The sequence below is a fragment of the Syngnathus scovelli genome, chromosome 7 (assembly GCF_024217435.2).
Source record: "Syngnathus scovelli strain Florida chromosome 7, RoL_Ssco_1.2, whole genome shotgun sequence".
Classification (NCBI taxonomy): Eukaryota; Metazoa; Chordata; class Actinopteri; order Syngnathiformes; family Syngnathidae; genus Syngnathus; species Syngnathus scovelli.
Genome location: NC_090853.1, coordinates 4,593,083 through 4,614,033, shown reverse-complemented (window position 1 = coordinate 4,614,033; position 20,951 = coordinate 4,593,083). Strand labels below are relative to the sequence as shown.

Here is a 20,951-nt window from a genome sequence, read left to right as displayed (position 1 = left end):
GCGGCATGCTCACCGTATGAAATGGCTTGCAGGCCTCCGTGAATAGAATGCGCACACACACACGCACACACACAGTGAAGGCTCACAAGCATTTCCTTCTCACCCGTCTCACTTTGTCTCCTGTGATGGCGTCCATAAATAAACGCAGTACTTAAGTTCACATGGCTGACAATGAAAGGCAGATATTGATTCAAGAAATTTGCTACAGGGAGGGGGGGGGGGTAGAAAGAGTGAGAAGCTGCAAAAGTAAAAGCTGTCAACGAAATGTCACGACTTTGCGGCTCTTTCCAATCTAGCCAGGAAAACCTCTTCCCATGACTTCACCGGTTTACAGCAAGGCCTGATTTTCCTCTTTATTTTTCCTTTTTCCCCTACCGTCTGCTCTTTCACGTCCATCCATCTCTTTGGGAGGATTAACTGGAGTCTTATCTCGCCTCGCAGAGATGCGTCACAAACGCCGGGAAGGCGAACACAAAGTAAAGCGTGTGTTTATTTCCACGCGCTTTGGACATTTAAGCTGGCCGACGATGTTGGGAATTCCACCTGGATGTGACACTTTCCAGACAACGGCGTCGGGGATTTACCTGAAAATCCTCCCGAAAGCCTCTGTCGTGGCATTTCATCTAACAAGCGTGAAGGACTGTGATGATGTATTTGCCAATCCGAGGAGAGAAAGAAAAGGGTATAAAACATACGAGCTGGGCAGCTAACCAAAATGGCCGACAACCTAGACAAGTCCTTGAGACGTTACGTCCAGCAAATTTAGAATTCATGGCTCAAACTTGTGTTGAGGGCTGAATTTGCCTTTGATGACCTCACTTCACTCGGCACGCACGCAAACGTGAACGGTTAGCGCACAGCCAGGCAGAAATGCTGCTGTTTTGTCTTGCAAAGCCTCCCTCCCGCAAGCCACATGCGGCAAAGGCACAGCGGATCCCGCTAAAGATAAATTCAATACGCAAAACGCACGTACGCACGCACGCTGTCATTTGGCTCGGCCCATAAGGCGTTCCCCAAAACCTTCCAAGGCCGCCTCGCCTGACAACTTGATGGTGAAGATGAATACACGGCGATGCAGAAATTGTATGTATTTATGCTATGACAAGCGGGACGACCATAAAATTTGTCACGGGGGGAAGAAGAGAGGAATGAAAGGGAATCCTACTTTTGATGTCAGCTCCGAGTTTCAAAGTGCGGCGCTGCTTTTATGGGAAAAAGGGAATCTTTGCTGCTTCATTTTAACTTTTCTTTTTCAAGCCTTCTGTCGTATCGCGGCGGGTGCAATTTGGCTCAATGCTGGAAAAAGTGAAAAACCTTCAGGCCGGCTTTAATGATGTCTTATTTTAAATCTGAATTATTTGCAAAAAAGGAAGTCAGCCATGAACATTTTTGGCATTTACCAAGCTAACATGAGGATAAGCAGGAGGCGCTCGACGATGAAAGCGGAATCACCAAGTCGCCATCACAGAGGGACTTTTACAGACGATTAGATTCAAAGGTTGGCGAGTGGATGCAACAAAAGGTGCATCACAATCAAGTTGACCTCGGGGGGTTGAATGGATCGGGCACAGCTTCAAAGAATCCTATTCTGCTGACATCAATCAATAAAGATCGAACACAATCTGTTACGGCACACTGCTCGCTTCTTGACTGACTGCAAAAAAAAAAAAAAAATTCAGAGGAGCGGCAATTTGTTGCTTTAAAATGCAAACCGAGTGGAGGTCCCCAGAGAGAATAAAAAAATGTCACTTTGTGACAAAAACAATAGAAAACCTAAGAAAATAAATAACAAAAACAATAATTTAAAAAAAAATTAAAAATATACATATATTTTTTAAATGCCACACAATAGGATTATAAATATTAAAAGGAACCACTGTTTTTGTTCCAAGATAGAGTAAAAAATAAAGATCTGAATGTTAGGGAATATTAATATTACAAAAACCTCAACATTTTCAAATTATTTTTTCTTTTGCGTCTAACAAAGTCCTAAGAACAACACAAACTGCAAAAGTTTGCATGCAAAGCGTGGAAAAAGGCGCCGTCAAACGTCACCTGATCTTAGGTGATTTTAGTCAGTCAAAATGTATTTTCCCTTTTTTCAACCAGCAGGTCATGGGGAGGAAAAGTGTGTTTGCTCTGCCGGCGAGTGCTCGAAACGGGAAAGAAAGGTTTCCGAGTGTAGCCCGCTGCAAGGTAAACAAACACACCCTTGTTTTCTTTTCTTTGATTTATGTGCGGTTTGTCCACAGGCCTTTTGGTCCCGGACACAATTCGTCATTGGCATGCGCCACATAAGGCAAATCGGCCATAAAAACAGGTTCAACAAAGTTGGAACGGGAATCAACCTGCAAACCTTGACGCAGTATTTCCCGGGGCTGGATGGACGACGCCACAAAAAAGGGGCGGGGCCATCTTCCTCCTTTTGCATTCTGCTCTACATCTGACCTCAAAAAGAACCCCCGAGATGCGCAATTATTTTAATCAGGTGGAGTTTTGTCAGAGAGGCTAATCTATGATCTGTACGGCAACTGATGAGACCTGAGGAGGTTTCCACTTTGGAAAAGACTTTCCAGATGTTGCTCCGCCCCCTACTTCCTCGTACGTGACTACGTATGGCACAGCAAAACTCTCACTGCCATATTGACCAAAATATTTACCGTATTCCCTATTCATCTGATATTTTTTTTGTTCAAATGCTGTGGGTTTATAATTTAAAAACAATAATAAAATTATAAAAATTATAATAAATAATGTAGAAAATAAAATAATCTTTTAAAAATAAAAAAAATAAAAACAAAATATTTATAGTACACACTATTCTCTATTCATCGGACACTTTTTTTGTTCAAATGCTGTGTTTATAATATATAAAAAAGTTTTTGAATATATCTTACAGATTTGCACTTATATGGAATGTATCCCTGGCGATAAATAGTTTGTCACAATGTGATGTCATCACAGTTTCTCACACAACGGAAGAAGTGAGTGACATTCCGAGCCGCTATCAAGGAACGACGGAGTGAATAACGGAGGACCGAGCTGATGTCTTACAGACGACCCGAGCGCCAGCGTGGCAGACGGAGGTCAGCCCCGCGTGGTTAAAATTAACTTAGCATCTCGGGGCCTGCGGGCAAGGCGCCGTCATGCCGCAGAAAGTCAGCCGGGAGAAGTCATGGCTGATGTGATTAAGGCCCGGGAACATGCTGAGTGATGATTAACTTATTCCCTCCGCTCACGCTGCCCTGGCAAGCTGCTTCTTGCATCTCTGTCAGCCAATCAATAAGCTATTATGGCTCCAAACCGGAGGCCAAATTAACTTAGGCTCTACCTGCCGACTCGGCACTCTCACCTAATCCCATTGACGGACGGGGGAGAACCGGACCGGACGTGGCGGGATCATCTACCTGTGATGCATGATAATTAACGCGAGGCCCGGCAAGAATGGAAAGGTCAAAGTGCGTGGCAAAACTTTGCTCTTCATCTTCAATGTTACCTTTGAGCTCACCATTAGCGTGTCCCGATTTTCGGAGGAGGACATGATTGGAAGACAAACATCCTATATTGGGCGACGTAACCCTAACCGACCATCAGACGAGAGCCGATAGGCTAAATGGAGCCGAGGCGGCGCTGACAGATGACAACCTGACACGAGGTGGATCAGGAGACTGAAAGATGTTTGCAATTGAGAATGGACATACCGCACCACCGTTACTCGCCCCTCCCCTGAGGCAAACAGCGGCTCATACAATGGTGGGCCTCACCAAATCAGATGTCAGCTCTTTTCAAACACTTATCAGCGTCTCTATTCTCAAAAGAGCCTCTCCTCTGCTCACATGACGTCGTCCCCCCCCCCCCCGTCTGCCTCTACGGCCGACCCCCTCGGCGTTGGATGCTTACAGCGAGGTGGGCCTTTTGTGTTGCCGCCACACCCTGTTCAAAAAAGGTCAAAGGCGCACAAAGGAGGAGGTGAGAGTGGATCTGCTCTATTCAAGTGTCAGGCAGATGATCTACATATTGGCCTCATGCCTCAAATGAGATTGTATGTTTACATACTCGCAGGGTTCACAAACAACGTGGTGACCTGGAGAGTCCACGGCACTAATAGCGTTTTGGGGGCGGGGCTACTTGCTGACTGGTCACGTTAACACCGAGAGCTGGAAGCGTGGACACAATGTGCCAAGTTGTGAAAGGTTGAAGGCTTCCATGCAGGACTCTTGGAGTCTCAGCACATTCCCTACAACTTAAATCATATTCATACGTTTTCATTACTTGGGACGAGTTTGGCGAGCGCTTGAGGAGCTTTGACCTCATCGCTAGCAAACAGAGATTGTGAACAGGCATGACGGCTAACCTCATAAAAAAGAGAAGACACGCTGCGAGATCTGGAAGAAAGCCACGAGTTTAGTTACCACCGCCAGGTGCCCGTGAAGTTAAGTTCCTGGCCAGCAGGGGGCGTGTTGAAAGAAGTTATTATCCGCGACCGTGTGTCGACATCACGGCTGGACGTCAAAGGCTAGCAACTCAACTCGGCGGAGGCGGTGAGATGCAGGTAAAAACTCACGTTAAGTGAGTTTGTCAAAGTCTTTTCTGAAAATCCCCCAAGTTCCAAAGTCTACAAAGCTCCTAATCCCAAAACTCCGCCGTCTCGGATCAAGGAACACGATAGAAGGTTGGCAGCTCAGCGGGTTTAATAGGCCCAGCGTGTCACATGACCGGGCGCTGGCCGGAGTGCGGTGGGAAGATGCGTCTTGGGCCGCGGAAGAGGCTCCGAGATAAAACCTTACACGAGTAATAAGAAAAGATTAGCGAGCAAGACACACAGTCACGAGAATACAACACGGACTCGGGAGGTGAAGCGAGGATGTGCTCCCCGAGTGCTTGTGCTCTGCTGGAGACCGGCAAGTTGATATCAAGTTAATAATTAAATAAAACAAAATTAAATGAGCAAGTTAGTATCATACTTTGCTATCCTGGGACGGAGGCGAGCTTCTATCTTAACTGCGAGCGCCACAGGCAAGGATTACAGGAGAAACAAGTCAGAGTGGCAATGGAGGGGGAAAAAACTCGCAGCCACCCAAGTGCTCAGACACTTGCGATAAAAAGCAAGTCTTAAGAGCGTTGTGTGATGCAAAACCTTCCATTGGGGACGAGGGGGGGGGGGTTGTCACAGCAGATTTTCAGACAGTCTGCAAAAAAAAAAAAAAATAGTCTGCTTCCCACATGCTTGCATACGGCACAGAGAAGAAAAAGCCTCAGATTCACTCGACTCTTGTGCACGCCAGCGACATCCATCACGCTCAAGTGGCGGGCTCGAGGGGTACCAACAAAAGCAGATGTTGGTGCCACGACAAGGTGCCCCCGTTCATTTGTCTTATTCTCGCTAGCCCTCGTCCCGCGAGACAATACGAAGCAGGAAGTGGGGCGGATGGGGGATCTATGCTTTGGCTCTCGGCCATCTTTCTTGGCCAAGTAGGCTGTCAAGAGTCGTAGGGGTTGAGATTGATGGCGCTCCGGGAAGGCTATTTTGGGGAAGGCTAACAACGCATAGAACACGCTAGCTAGACCCTTTCGCGCCGGCTTTTCCAGCTTTATCAGGCTATGTGCTGCCCTCTGGCTAATGTAGAGCTTGAGCGCCATTTACTTGCTGGCAAAATTCACAGAATCTGAAACGCAAGTCCATACCATGTAGCTGCTCACATGCGAGAAAAATTGCTCAAATGTAAACAGGATATGTCGCCAGGCTGATTAAAAGGCATTGACGCTGTGACCTTTCGATATTGAGCGAGTCATTTGAATTGGAGACATGACCTGCATTGATCTGAACAAACAGCCCCGAGTGCTGGCTGAATATGCAAGTGTTAACAGCGCCATGAAACGCATTCATCCTGTCATGAGCTCGTTTGCCACGTTTCAAGGGATACAGAAAATAAACCGCAATCATGTTTCAGGAACAGATCCAACATATAAATCCAAGAAGAACTTTTTGTAGACCTTAGACCCACAGAAACACACACACACACACGTATATCCTGCCAATGTGCATGTAGGGGGAAGCCCACGCCTCAAATGAAGCAAAACCCGACTGCGCCATTTGCACCAATTTGCTGTGAAGCAAGCCGAAGCAAAGAACCGCTGCAGAGCCTACCACTCATCGGGCAGCTTGCCAGCACGAAAGCAAGCCAGCTAACCAGTCAACCAGCCAACCAGCCAGACAGCTAGCCGACCGGCGAGCGGGCCAGCCGGCCAACCAGCCGCTTCCTCTGCTTCGCTGGCGTCTACCTCTGACTCACTTAATTTGACCCTCCATGTTAAAATGGGATGCTACAGTAACCGCAAACGTGAGTGACGAGCAATGCTTCCTTTAATTAAGAAAGAAAACATTCAAAATAGAAGATCAATAAGACACATTTCCAACTATGGTATGAAAAAGCCTTGCCTCAGCGCTAATATGCACCACGAGACAGTTCCACTGGCGTCCTGCAGGTGGCAGTAATCACTCAGCTGTGTGAAGTTAAGCTCCGCCCACAAAACCCTGCTAACCCCTGCAGGTAGAATTGTAACCACTCACAAAGAAGGAACAGGAAGGACTATTGAGCCACCGTTATTTGGGGTAGCTAACAATTTGGAGTCGCCCCCGCCAAATTTGCATGAGTAACCGCGGCGACAGTTTAGCCGCACAGCTGGAAGAAAGCAATCTGCCACTTTTTCAGATGTGGCTGGCAAGCGGATGGAAATGTTGGCAGATGGAGAGCCGTACAGTAGCGGGGACTGATGTGGCTCGCCAGGCAAGAGGGACGACTTCCAACCGAGCCACGGCCGTCACATTCTGAAAGCGGGCTTCAAAACAATTTTAGAAAGCAAAGAAATATGGACTGTCTTTCTTTGCTCAAGACAAAAAAAACAAAATGACTCCGAAGAATATGTGGGTGTAAAATGTCAGGCCGCAAGAAGACGAGACGAGTCGGCGGACAGAAGCCTTTCACCTACTCGCCGATGTCAGCGCCTCCGAACCCGAGGCTACGATCTCAGCTACGTTTCAATGCGCAAAGCAAACACCATTCGGACATCAAAGCGGGCCAAGTGGACTGAATAGAGGCGCTTAATGATTAACAAAAACAAGGTGGGTGAGCGCCCACCCGGCCAAACGGGACCTGTTGAAACTCGGATTGTGTTCACAAGCGGCAGCGACTGAGAGGATTGCAAAGCGAGGCTCGGCGCTTTGGAAGTGAGCCGAGAATGAAAAGACGGGCCGGATATAGCCTTTCAGAATCACAACAGGCACCGGCCGTGGGGGGGCGGAACTGAAAATGACAAGTTCGTGATCACACCTCTACAAATTCCCCAAAGAGCTCAGTTAATATCTATGACGTCTATAACTGTCAATGGCACTGAATGAGTGAAATAGAAAGTTGAGAGGGCAAACGTGCAAATGGACACGCTGTGGATTCGAGTGACATGGAGGCCGTCATTATGATCTTGACTTACTCCATAGCAGTTTCCTTGGAGATGAATAGTCTTTTTTTTTTTTTTTTTCCAAGGTCGGGCTGGACTGCCAAAACCTTTGCGCATTTATGAACGAGCGCAAGTTCTAAACGAGGCCTTTGCGTGCTGCCGGGCCGAGCCTGGCTGCGGAGCCGCCGCTACATAATTATGTGCAGTTAAGCGTGAGCTGAAGCGAGGGGCGAGAAACTCAGCGGCACGGCGGCACGGCAGCGGCGGCAGCTTGTCATTACGAGGTCCGTTTGAACCCGGCGCGGAATCAAGTAGCCCGCAGTTGAGCGCCTGCCAACGCCGCCGCTCACGAGCTCGCGCCGACTGCCAAGAGCCTTGCTTTTCTTTTTTTTTTTTTTTTAATCCTCAATATGACAAAATCCATCCCTGACATAAACACCGCACACATATCATCGGCGGAACGTGGGAAAATATTCTTAACTTGACCTACACAAACGGTGTCTTACGCACGACATCTTTTACGATTAAAATTTTCCAAGCAGAAACGTTGCGCTGAAAGTTGCTGAGAAGGCAGGAACACGCCGCTCGCCACGTCCGACGCCAAAAAGAAAAACACGGATGGCTGACGGCCGGGCCCAGCTCGGATTTATTTGAGTGAAAACAAGCAAAAGTTGGCTTGTTTTTGGAAGGGAGGACATTGAAAGAGAGTCGAACATGAGATCCAAAAGGTCCTATCTGTCTCTCGCTGGAGCGAAACAGAAAGGTCTTTGTTCCCATTGTGGCTCCTGACCACCTACTAAGGAAGGGCCCTTTAGAGGAGCGCTCACCCTGGAATGATCAGGCTCACACAGCCCCCACAAAAAAAAAAAAAAAAAAAAACATCCTGCCCATCTCCTGAGAGATTATCCAAGTCAATGAGCACATTGATGGCAGAAAACAAAAGCGGAGATAAGAAGACATGCTGCACTTACTGGCTACTTCCAGCGAGGCGTTGTGGCTCACCGCCTCGCCCAGGTAGTTGCGGGCCACGCAGACGTAGGAGCCCTCGTCGGGCTTGCTCCGCCTCCCGTGCACGATGCGCAGGAAGAAGAGCGAGCCGGTGGGCAGCAGCATGCGGTGCGAGCGCGGGTCGTCCTTGTCCGTCTCCACCCGCTCGCCGTCCTTGTACCACTCCACGGTGGGCGAGGGCCGGCCCTCCGCCTTGCAGTTGAGGGTGGCCGGCTCGCCCTTGGACACGATCAGGTCAGAGGGGTGCTCGGCGATCCGGGGCGGCGAGTCCTCCTGGCGCAGACGGGATCCTAGAACCACCACGTGAAAACATTATTTCACACAAATATTGAAAGTGATTGCAAATGGCGGCCGTTATACAACAAAAGGAGCCGCGTTGATCTTTAACCACCTCTGACGGAAAATTCCATTGCGCTAAAACGATAGCCGGCCGTATACCTCAACGTAATGATTAATCGATGACACATATGGAAACTGGAACGTTGATCAGTCGATGAACGGCAACATGTCTGACGTCATCGAGCTGACTTATCACAGTTCTCGTTCGCTTTCAATCGTCCGGCACATTTCACTAACGGCCCTTCCGAGTGAAATTGTCATCAGGATCAACACATCTGCAAAAACTTTGAGTATTGGAGATCCCTCAGTTATCTCGTATTCATTTAACGGGCTGTAATGGCATGACCTTTAATGACAGCAAGAGTCTGTTAGATAAGTCACGCGCTTCAAACGAGGTGACGGCGGCAACGGCACACCTTCAAGGCAAAAGGAAATGATGTGATGGAAGATAAGACAAGGATGCGGACCCGGGGAACTTCATGACACATCGGCGTTATCTCGGCCCTGCTTTAGATGAGAATTAGCGCTCAAAAGTAGCCACCTACCAAACCAGCGCTGGCCATTGGATTAAAAAAATAAATAAATAATTAAATTAAATTATTTATCTTATTTATAATAGTTATTTATTGATTCAAAATGTATTTAATTTAATTTCACATAATTTCAAATTAAATTAAATTAAATTAAATTAAATTAAATTAAATTAAATTAAATTAAAAACTGAAGCCTTGGATTTCATTGAGCCGGCCGGCCGACATGCTGTGACATCACCGCACCGCGCCACCTCCCTCTCCCACCAAGCACCCCCCCTCGGCCGCCCCATCCCATGTGCCCTCTGCCCATCCCCCCCATTAACTACTGCTGCTGAGGAAGGCATCTTTTTGGTGTGGTCGCCACACATTTCCAGGTCGTCAGCATAATTAGGGACAGCGCTGGGATAAGATTAATCACTTCAACACAAGGAGGTGACTCAGGAACGCTTGATAGTGGGTGTAATTAACAGAGCTATCGTCAAAGACTAATAAATGTTTTCTTTCTCGCTCTGCTGGGAGTTGCCTTTTTCCGCATGTGTTTTCTATCAATTCTTTCTAATGCTTGGCTGCAACTGGAGGAAAAAAAAATGGCAGTGGGGCAAGCGGTAGCTATTCATATCGCTACCGGGCAATGACGGGGTCAAATTAACAATCAATTGGCAGCTCTGTGACAAGCCCCGCCCCCTCGCCTCTAGGTGATCCAGGCTAGCACACTGCGTCCAACGAGCAGGCAAGGCGGGAAGAATGTTTTATTCAAAAAGATCGAAGTGCTCGGCCAATAACTACTCCCTGATTTAAGATGTCTCCGCTCTCATTTGGAAACGGAGGTTTTGCGGGCTCGCCATTAACTATTTACAGGCGGGCTGATGTCGGACTGGCGACGATGACGCTAATCGAGACGATGATCTTGGATGGAGGTTCAAAAATAATATTACGGCAAAAACTCAAATGTTTCACAATTTAGCGGGGTGCGTCGGTTGACAGTACTTAAATATGGTAGCAATCTTGAAGGAACCTCAAAAGGGCCAAAATACCCTCTCGCCCATAAACAGCTGTGAGAGGCTCCGGCTCTAATGAGGATAAGTGCTTTCAAATGGATGGATGAGAGCACAACACCAGAATTTGGGGAAGCCTCTCAAAATTGAAAATGAATGTCATCAGTGGGCCCAAAAAGCATTCCGGCTGACGCTTGGATTCCAGAGAGCGTGCTCGGGTGCCGGGGATGTGTTCCACAATGCCATTCCACTGGCTTTGTTTCCCCGATTGAATCGACTTGGCGCCCTGTTGAGTGACCTTGGTTACTTCAGCACCATTACCTCTCGGCGGGGGAGTGAAGGGGGGGGGGGGGGGGGGGGGGGGGGCAAACGGGGGGGGGAAGGGGGATTCTCTCCATTTCTCAGGTGCATAAAAGATATTGCAAGCCGCATCGGCCGCCGTTCTCTGTTCTCATCCACAGCTCCCCGCCTTCAGATTTTCCACCCCTCCTCGCTCCTTCTTTGATTTTGTGCGGTGAGCAAATGCAGCAGCAGGCAGCCTGCCCGCAGGGTAGTTGGGACTTCTACTGCGAGAATCCAATCGATCTAGGCCTCGGGCCAAAGATTCTGCTTTCCAACTCGTCGGAGCCTTCCTTCACCCCCCCCCCCCCCCTCCCTTTCTTGTTTACACTCTCACACACATAAAGTCAAAGAAAAGGAAGGCTTGACGGGGGTTCATGAAGAAAAGCTTCTTTTCAGTAACCAAGGCGGGGAGTCTATCGTGCCATGTTGAGCAGAGAAAGAGAGTCTGCAGTAAGCGCCAGGGTCCAGACCCAGACACGGACCCATCTTGCAAGACCCTCCAGCGACAGCATGCGCTCTGTAGCTTGCGCTAATTAGTCCCAACTGAATTCATCAACATACAAAAAGAGAAAAACGGATGGCAGAACCGGCTGCAGTCAAGGGTTCGGGTCCAATGATTTTTTTTTTTTTAAGCTCTTCATCGCAGCTTCTTCCTTGGCCCGGGAAGGACAAAGACGCCATTAGGATGACTCTTGAGAGTTCAATCAGATTCATCCATGCATCCAGCAGAACCCGTGGCAAACGAAAGCAACTCTGCCCTGTAAAATGTTTCATTTCCATCATAAAGGTAATCTCATAAGAGGCAGCGGGCCCGAGCCACCTGTCAGATGTCCCGCAGATATGCTGATAAGGAATTGTGAGCACAGTAGAGCGCCACACATCCACAAGGCCCATAAATGTGTGATTAGGGGAGTTAAGAGGGATTTATGGCACAGATAAGAGCAGAGGGTGTGTCCCCCGGGGAGGGGTGGGGGTGACCCATGCCTCCAGAGGATGCCGCCAAGGGGAGGGCGGCGATAAGACGCTCAAATCCATCGACGATCAAACCGGAAAGCCGGCCTTTTAAGCGTTTGGGCACACACACATACACACACGGAATGAGCGGACATCAGACCTTTCTTTCCAGTCTTGAATGCTATCGGTTACATCGCTAAGAGGCGGGATTAAAGCCGCCGGTGTGAATGTGGGCCAAGAGGTGAAGCGAGGTGTGCTGATGGATATCTTTATAGCTTCTTTTTTTCCTCGTCGGTCTCTTCGACTTAATAGACTCGGCTGCCCATGAGTTATAGTTACCAAATTCCCATAAATGCTTTATTTATTATTTCTTTTATTATTTATTTTATTATCCAATTGACTATTTTTTTATATTTTATTATTACTTTATTTTTATTTTACTATTATTTATTACTATTATTATCCAATTGACAATTTTTTTTCATATTTGAGAGCGCTGCCCATCTGATTATTTCTTTTTCCCTTTGGCGTAATGGATTCTCGGGCAGCGGAGGAATACCGAGGTGGATCGTTCTGCAGCTCATTTGTCATGTGCAATAAAAAGCTGACAAACGTGCTGATGACTTCAGAAACAAGCAACACCCGGGGGCTTGGCCTTTTTGTTTCTAATTACTCATCAGGAGAGGATGGGTACTCTCCTTTAACGGTTTAGCCTGCAACACAACAGACGGACGGTCGTGTGGAAGAGTTGCAGCTAATCGCAATGACATCGCTGCTTGCGCTCACAAATTTAAGAGTGCGCCTCTCGGGGAAGGAAAGAAAAAAAAAAAAGAGGGCCTGGCGGATGTCAATTCTGCCACAGATGAGGCACCGCAGGAAAAAGTGTGTAATCAATATGGGCCCCAGATGCATGCCAGGCCGAGAGGCCGCATTAGGAAAGGATTACGCAAAAGAAGCATGAGGGAATGCCGCACATGGCCAATGACTACTTATTTCTCTTTCTTTTCTTTTTTTGAACTAAGTCTGACCAGTGGACTGAAATCAGTCATCGCCGTGGATCAAATAGCCTCAATTAATTATTCTGCGTGTCACTGCGACCTTTTTTATCCTGCAGATGATGGAGTGGCAAAATCTAATCACACACTAAATTGGATTGTCGCGTTCAAAAAAGAAAATCAACATTGGATATGACAAATTTTCCAAAACATTAGCAAACAAAAATATCAAAGCGACAACAACGCTAGCTGTGAGATGGACCATGGCAATACTTGTATTGAGATTTTCACTGCTCAAAAGTAGCTCAACCGTTTCCATGCCAAAAAACAAAAGTGCCAAATCAGCACTTGGGTGTAAAAAGAAATGGCTCTTCACGGTACTGTCGGAATCGTGCGGCCACGCCAATGACCTTCGGTGAGCTATTCCAAACGCTCGGGGTGCGGATCTCAGACAACTGGCGGTACCGAGGGCAAAAAAAAACATTGGCATGTGTTGCTTCAAAACGCCCGGGTGTTCATGCGCTAACGCCACCAAAGTTCATAAACTACAGCTGCGGACGCGAGGTATTATTAAAGTGCCAAGCCAAGACTCGGCGGAGCCGCTTCTTTCTGCGGCCCAGGCGCGGAGACACCAGCGCGAGCGAGCCGGGCATGGCCGCTTTCCAGACAAACGGGAGCTACGACTGGAAAATATGAGAGCGGGCGGACGAGCGGGCTTTTTTTTCCCCGTTCTTTTTCAAAGCACGCCATGTGTTGCGGCGTCAAATGTTTGGTCAAATTCAGCATGAAAGAGGCAAAGGCTGCCAAGGGCTCTCTGACTTCCACAGAGGAACGTTTGTGCAATGTTTGTCGGCCACTTAAATTGCACTTCCACTGTCAAAAAAACGGGGGCATACTAACAAAAAGCCGCTTTGACTCAGACGGCGGCAATTATTTGTTTTTGTCCCACAAAAGTTGGATGAAGTGGCCCAAATAGCCCATTTGGGAACATTAGTTGAAAGGTTCCTGCTTTCGAGCTGTCGTTCTTGATCGTCTCACCCTCATTGGAGGACAACTTTTTTTTTTTTTTTTTTTTTGGCCGCTCCAGCCACATTTCGTGATTCTGGTCGGTGACATTTCCCCACTTTCCCAGCTTGGCTTCCGATTGAGACGTGTAATCAAATGCAAATGTAAATCCTCCCCGATTGTTATTCAGTCGGAGTTTTGAGCCAAGCCGCGCGGTGGGAGGTGAGCGAGCCATCTCAATGGCGGAATGCTTCGACCGAGCGTGTGTTTTATTACACATCACAAAAAAAAGCTGATAGTGTGATGAACACAAGTCACATTAAAGTGCTTTTTTTTTTTTTTTTTTTTTTTTTTTAGTACGTCAGAGAGCCAATCGGGGCCGATTTGAAGGGAACAAAGCACATTGAGCACATTGGACTGGCTGCTAATGATATGCTAATCGCCAACGCTCTGGCTGACTTTGTTTATACCGGCGATTAACGGCAACGACCCGATCCGCTCGCTAATAGCTCGGGATTAGCCGCAGTCCGTTTGTTTGAAGCTCCCACGTCGCCGTGGTAAAATCCGAACGGTGGGAAGAAGCGCCTCTATCGTGATCAATCTCAAGGTCACCTTCTCGTTAATTGTGTTTTGTCGCGCCTACTTTTATAGTTTTTTTTGTGTGTGATGACAGACGGTGGCAGTCGGAATTTGCTGACGCAGCTTCAACTGATAATAGCTTTTCGATGAGAAAAGTTGAACAAGCGTTTGATGGTTTTAAGTGTCAGCAAAATGGAATATTAACTATGACAATAAAGGGCTGAGGTGGGGGCGGGGCGAGCAAAGACATTCATCAACTAATTAGCAGTCTCTCTTAACTGCTAATTGAATCTGCGCCTCTCGGCTTCTCCCCGCTGTCAGTTGTCAGTAAGGGGGCAGTCACTCCGAAATGGGGAAAGGACAACTTCAAATCCCCCCTCTCGCTGTCCCCGTGGGGGGAAATCATTATATTTGTTTTAACGTAGCGACTTGGAGCCGTCAAGCAGGCTCAAGTGTGCTCGGACTTGTACGACTGGAAGCACAGCAAAGCTTCCCGATTTGCGACTCGGGCCGGCAGAGACGGACGGCACACACTGCTGCTTTGTTGGATTGACTCAGCGATTGCAAAAATGAACATCATCTCTGCCCAGATGTCTACTTTTGCAAAGAAAACCAGCCATCAGCACATTTGGCGCCGCAAGAAAGGGAATACGAGTGCTGCCCCTTCCCATTCTGTTCACCCCCCACCGACTTTGAGCCTCTGGCTTTGTCCCCCCCCTTCCCCCTCTATACGAACCCTTCCCCTCCTCCACGCCTCACAATGGTTGGCGTCCCCGCAGGCTCCTGCACACTGTTCACCTGCTTTATTCGAGAAAGCGGGAAAAAAGACAAGGCCTTAAAAAACAGACCCAAAATAAAATTAGTTCTACGATTTGGGCTTTAAAGTAACTGAACTAAGTCCAGCCTTAAAAACCTAACACTGATTTCAAAATCAAATCAAGTCTTAGAAGGCTCATTTGAAAGCTAACCTTGGAATGAAACGCTCGCCGTAGCTAAAATCAATCCCTGAACCACAAAAAAATCATCTGGAAATTTGAATTGCAAACCTTGATTCAATATCCCAATCCTGGACTGAAACCAGATTTGGACCCTAACCCCGGTTCAATGTAAATTTGAAAAGGGTTGATTTTGAAATGACGGCGCCTTCTTCAGTCTTCCCATTTGGAGCAACAGATGACCATCTCGGGACACGAGATGGATTAACTAATTAATCCAATTAAGTTCATCCTCGGATTCATTAAAGAGAGCGTACTCTGCGGGGGTGTCGCGTTAGCACATCATTAAGGCGCTCGCTCAATTATCTAAGCTCTAATGCTCATCTTGTCAGTGGATACGGATTTCGTCACACTGCTTGGATTGGATCAGGACTAGGCGCCATGCGCGCCAGATCTTGATGGAACCCTTAAACTATACTTTGAAAGCCTCATCTGAAATCCTAACATGTCTGAAAACCAAAGACCAACCTTGGCTCAAAAACCTGCTTTGAAATCCTACCCAAGGACCGGAATACAATTTAAAACCCCAACTTTGGACCGAGGCGAGGCGGAACCGTTTTGTCGGTTGCCGGTGCTTTGGAATGCAAGCGAGTGTCAAGCGGGGGACATTGATGAGTCTGACTTGTGCCGGGTCCTCATTAATTGGCGGAGGATGCCAGATGCGCGGTGTCATCGCGTCGCGGGCGGAGCCACTCGGCAATTTATCAGCACTTAGGGGACAATTTGTCAAGTCGAGGTCGACGCCGCCTCGCCGTTTTGCGCTGACATTCTCGTCGCTCGATAACAAGCCAAATCATTCGTCGCCGCTCCATCGGTGCCATCCCGGACCATTTCACACATGGCCCTACTCAACACGCCCGATTCAAATCATCAGGAGGTTCTGTCGAATCATGATAAGGAGCCTGATCGTCAACATTTCGGAGTACTCGCTGCGTGCGGATGCACTTTGTCACACCGCCAACCAGGACACAGCAGCATTTCATCACGGCCGAGCGTCGACCCGCCTTCCTTCATGCCGGCCGGCGACCGGCCACATCATAAAATCCAAAAACAAGGTCATATGGCAGGCCTGCAGCGTTTGATGAAGCCTCTGGACAAGATAGGACAAAAAATAAAAAAGCCCTACTCAGGACACACTTGCACTAATGTCTTTTAATAGGATGGCGGGCCGGAACTCGGGAGGCAAGTGACCTGGAAAAGCTTGGATAGCATGCTCCGAAAGATCCAGAAAGACATTCATGTGACGGCCCGAGAGAAAGAGGATAATAAGACCCCCCCACCACCACCACCACCATCCCCCAGTTGTTTTACAGCCTGCACTTTTCCTTTTATAAACAGGTCAGAGAGGAAATACAACGTCTGGATTAAGAACCGTGTTACCCGATCGGGCGAAAAAGGAAATAAAACACAGAGCTCAGCAAAAAAAAAAAAAAAAAAAACGCATGGAGGGAGGGGCGGGGGCTCGTCCACACGGGACTTCGTCGCTTTACGTTCGTGGCCAACAAATGCGCTTCCGTGTCCTGCATGAGAAGCGCGCAATTCTTACAAAGCACTTCAACTCCGCTGACATTAAAAAAATAAAAATAAAACATTCAAGTGACTTTCAATTGACTGTCTGTGTTGAACTAAATGCGGACGACTTCAGTTTCTGTGAGCTTGGGATGCGTCACGGAGTCAAAAAGCACATTTTGCAGCAGTCAGCGCAGTCATGGGCTTTATTTACGATTTTATCAGATTTTACTCTGAAACAGTAAATGCCAAAATTCACAGAATTGCTCAAATGTAAAATATCCATGTCTTGTCGCTTAAGGAGCGACGCGCCTCCCAAATGTCTACGCACCAACGTTCCCCCACGAAGAAAAGAAAATAAGAGTCGCGGAAAATGAAAGAATCTGCAATAAAGCACGTCATGCTGGTTTTGTCTTTAACGAGCGCCGGTGTAGAGAAAAAATAAGAATGAAAATTCGACAGCAAGGTTGCAGCCAAACCATTCAGGACTTTGCTCCCCTCACCTGAGCACACATGGACAAATCCGACAAGCAAGAGAAATCCCGAACAAGTTGGAGACATCATTCAGCGCCTCTCTCGCCTTGCAGAAGTAATCCAAATTAATTCCAAACTCTGGACGTCAATACATGTCGTCGTCCCGAAAAACGCCTTGAATGAAAGCAAAAAAGTCCCCGGCGTGAAGAAGCATCCCGGTGTCGCTGCCGCGCGCGTGTCAAAACTTCATTCAAAAAAAAAAAGGGCCGAGAAGAAGGCGACAAATCACATCATTCCAGTCCGACGTTGTGTCACCGGACTTGGGGGAAACTTTCCGAGGCACGCCACGCCGTCCTGTCCCGACCGGCAACACAAAAAGAGCGGAAGAAAATCCAACGCAGTCACCGCAACTTTTCCATCCCCCTTTTTTTTTTTTTTTTTTTTTTTTTTACATCCCTAGGCTTGAAAAGAGAGCAACAGCAGAAGAAGAAGAAGCGACGCAGTAAGCCGCGATCACTGCTTTACTATTCTAGGGGGAAGCAATGGCTCCCTCCATTAACACACGCGCGCACCAACACACACACACACTCTCCTCCTCCTCCTCCTCTTCTCCTCCCCTTTCTCCTCCTCCCCCCTTCTCTCTCTCCAGGAGATGTTTCCCAGTGTGGAAATTGAACTACTTGCCGACTGGGTAGGCGCACCAAAGTCGGCTTATCTTTTTTTATTTTTTTTAAATCGTGATAATGTGCGTGTGCGCGAGCGTGTTTCCCAAAATGGCGGTGCCGCTGGGACGAAACGATAAGCTGCTGTTATTGAAACGGTACAATTATTATGTAATGGTCCAAACACGTAATCTTTGGTCTCTGGGGGCATTAATATCCCCCGTAATATTTCAGTAGCACAAAAAGCACTTTTTTTTTTAGGGAGGGGGGGTTGGGGGGGTAAATAATTCCTATATGGATGAAGGTCAATCCAACAGGATCAAACGGAGTAAATAAAACAAATAACACACACAAATATATACGGTATCCAATCAAAAGTTCTGTCTAATACTTTAAAATATATATATTTTCCTGAACTGTATATTTAAATCTGACATTACGAAGATATTGATGGGAATCATTTGGTGAAGAAAATAAATTCCAATCAAAACAGAATGTTTTTGTAATTTAGATTCTTTTATGAAAGTTTTATGATGTGGCTGATGCTTCAATGACCTGCAATGACTTTTGAGAGAGACAGCGAGAGAGACAGGGAGGGAGAAAGAGAGAGAAACAGAGAGATGAGAAATATGAAGTAACTTTTTTCTATTTTTCATTAACTAGCCTCCAGTCTGTTATTTCTGATGAAGCAAAAATCTTAAACACAAGCCACCTCCACCAGCTCATAAATAATTCACAGTGATGCTTTAAAAGATTATATAGGCGTGAAAGGGGTTCGTGTGTGTGTGTGTGGGTGGGGGGGTATGAGTGGCATGAAACAGAATAGCTAAAAGCCTCTCGCTCTTTTTTTTTTCTCCCTCTGTCTACCAGAAAAAGCAATGAGATGCTCTCAAATTTCAAGCTGCACATTTGTTAGCGCGCAGCGCCCTCTAGCGAGGCTTTCCTGAACTTAATCTCACAGGCATCCAACTGTGTCCTGTAGCAAACAAACAAACAAACAAATAAATAAATAAATAAATAAATAAATAAATAAATAAATAAATAAATAAATAAATAAATAAATAAATAAATAAATAAATAAAACTCCACTAAGGTCAGAGCATGTCATGGCAGGGTTGCTTTCACCAAAAACTGAGTTTCAGACTTAAAAGCAGAGAACCTTAGGTTAAGTCAAAAGAAACGCGTCAAGCAGAATAGTGACTGTGCCTTTGTTATTGTGATGATTATTATGATTATTATTATTATCATTATTATTATCATTATTATTATTATTATTATTATTATTAAGAAGAGATTCTGCCATGCAAGTGGACAGGTTCCACTTACTGCGAGGACATGCCGGCGCTTTCCCACGGGAACGGCGGGAGGAATCGCGGTCGAGTCCAAAGTGTGAGGGTAGCTGTTTGCACTTGCGCAAAGCGGCCCAACGACCGAGACCCCCGCCGGGGTGGTTTTCTCTGGGGCCCCCCGGCACGACCAGCGCGGCTAACAGTAACACGAGAATCCGCATGGTACTCGTCCACTTTGGGTCCGCAAATATCCTGCAGATACCGTATTCCGGAATCTTCTCGCTTGACTGTCCTTCCCACCGCCACACCGGCAAATACAGCCAACAGTGTTTTCCCTCAAAGTGGTGAGGGCATCCCTCAATGAAAACTGTGCACCCCCCCCTCGATCTGGCCATCCCTCAATGAGGCCTTTTCATGTGCTGTGATACTTTTTTTTATGGAGGGGGGGGGGGGGCGTTCCATCTTTTCTCGGGATGTTTCTATGCATGCTGCACGACGGGGGATCCTGTTCGCTTCCATGCCGAGCTGCCATTCACACGCGTCGGACCCGGCACAAAACCCGGATGGGCCCCCTTCGGCAAAGAGGGCCAAAGGAAAAAGGAGCCCGCATTCCCTCGGTGACTAAGACGATTTCACGGCTCACATTGTCTTCTGGCGTAAACTCCAAACCGGATAAGGTCAACGCAACAAAGATGCTGTTGTTAAATCGCATAACAAATGGAAAATGAAGACATTTGGATTGCGAGATAAAAAGTTCAAGTAGGGTTTGAACAATTAAAAAAAGAAGCACACGCTGTCAAGTGCAAAAGGGCAACATTTTGTGCATGTTTTGACAAAAAAAACAACTCTGCACGTCTTTCCAGATTAAACAAAAATGCTCGTTTGGAGTATGGTGGAGGTGTTTCCCTTTACAACTTGGTGCAGGAATGCTGTTTGATTTATACACGCGGCCTTGACGCCCCCCCCCTCCCCCGGGTCAGTCTGGTACGGAGGCGACGAGAGGAGTGACGGCGAGGCAGACATTAATTAGACGCGGGGAGGAGACGGCAGACGACCTTGGCAAGAGGGAGATTGTATTTCTGTGGGACGAGGGCCGTGGCTAAAAGAGGCAACAAATCATCTCCGATTGCACGTCGAGGGAGCCTCCGAGAAGCACCTGAAGGTAAAAAGCGTGGCCTCCTCGGACTGCAAATGACGGTGGCCGGCTGTGACATTTGCATGGAATTACGTGTCAATTGTGTCCTGCATTTCCAATCAATCAACAACGCAGTTCGAGACTCGTCCACCGGGTGGCGCAAGTGTTTCCCATTCAAAGCATGCAGCAACATTAAACACCTTTGCGATGTTCGATGGCACTTTTTTTCGAAGTTACCCATGTTAGCTAACTTGAGCTAGCTAACGCACACTAACTCGATAATAACGGGTTAAATTCGACCGTCCGCAATCTCTTATTTTGTTGCGGATGAGGAGTTGAAAGCAATGAAAGGGGAAAAACAGAGAATGAAGACTGTCATCCAGCACAAAGCAGGACCAAGCGATAAACAGGCTTCCCTTTTTCCCACTGGCCTCACAATGCAACTGTTGAGAGTTTTCAGTAGAGGCCTTTTACAAAACAAAACAAAAAAGGAATTACCGTGAGCTAGCATGTTAAAGCTACACACACAGCACAAGTTGCTGGACCTGCGCTAGCTAGCAGGGAGTTCCCAGAAAACGCTACAAGACTGTCTATCCTCTTATAGTTGACGCCTCGATGGGACCGATGAACCCCCCCCCCCGGCTTTTCTTGTTTTCTTACGCTCTTTTCTTTTTCTGTCGGC

The 20,951-nt window shown here is 47.3% G+C and overlaps 1 protein-coding gene across 7 annotated transcripts in view; it reads right to left on the bottom strand.

The window, feature by feature from the left end:
- Nucleotides 1-20,951, bottom strand: part of robo1 (roundabout, axon guidance receptor, homolog 1 (Drosophila)) — a 104,177-nt gene that overhangs the window by 45,873 nt on the left and 37,353 nt on the right. For 6 of the 7 annotated variants that reach the window (XM_049726149.2, XM_049726148.2, XM_049726151.2 and 3 more), the window contains one exon: nucleotides 8,427-8,753. In XM_049726149.2, the coding sequence (XP_049582106.1) occupies nucleotides 8,427-8,753 (327 nt within the window). Of the gene's footprint in view, nucleotides 1-8,426; nucleotides 8,754-17,212; nucleotides 18,918-20,951 lie in introns of those variants that run through there. The other variant, XM_049726152.2, reaches the window with a different exon arrangement.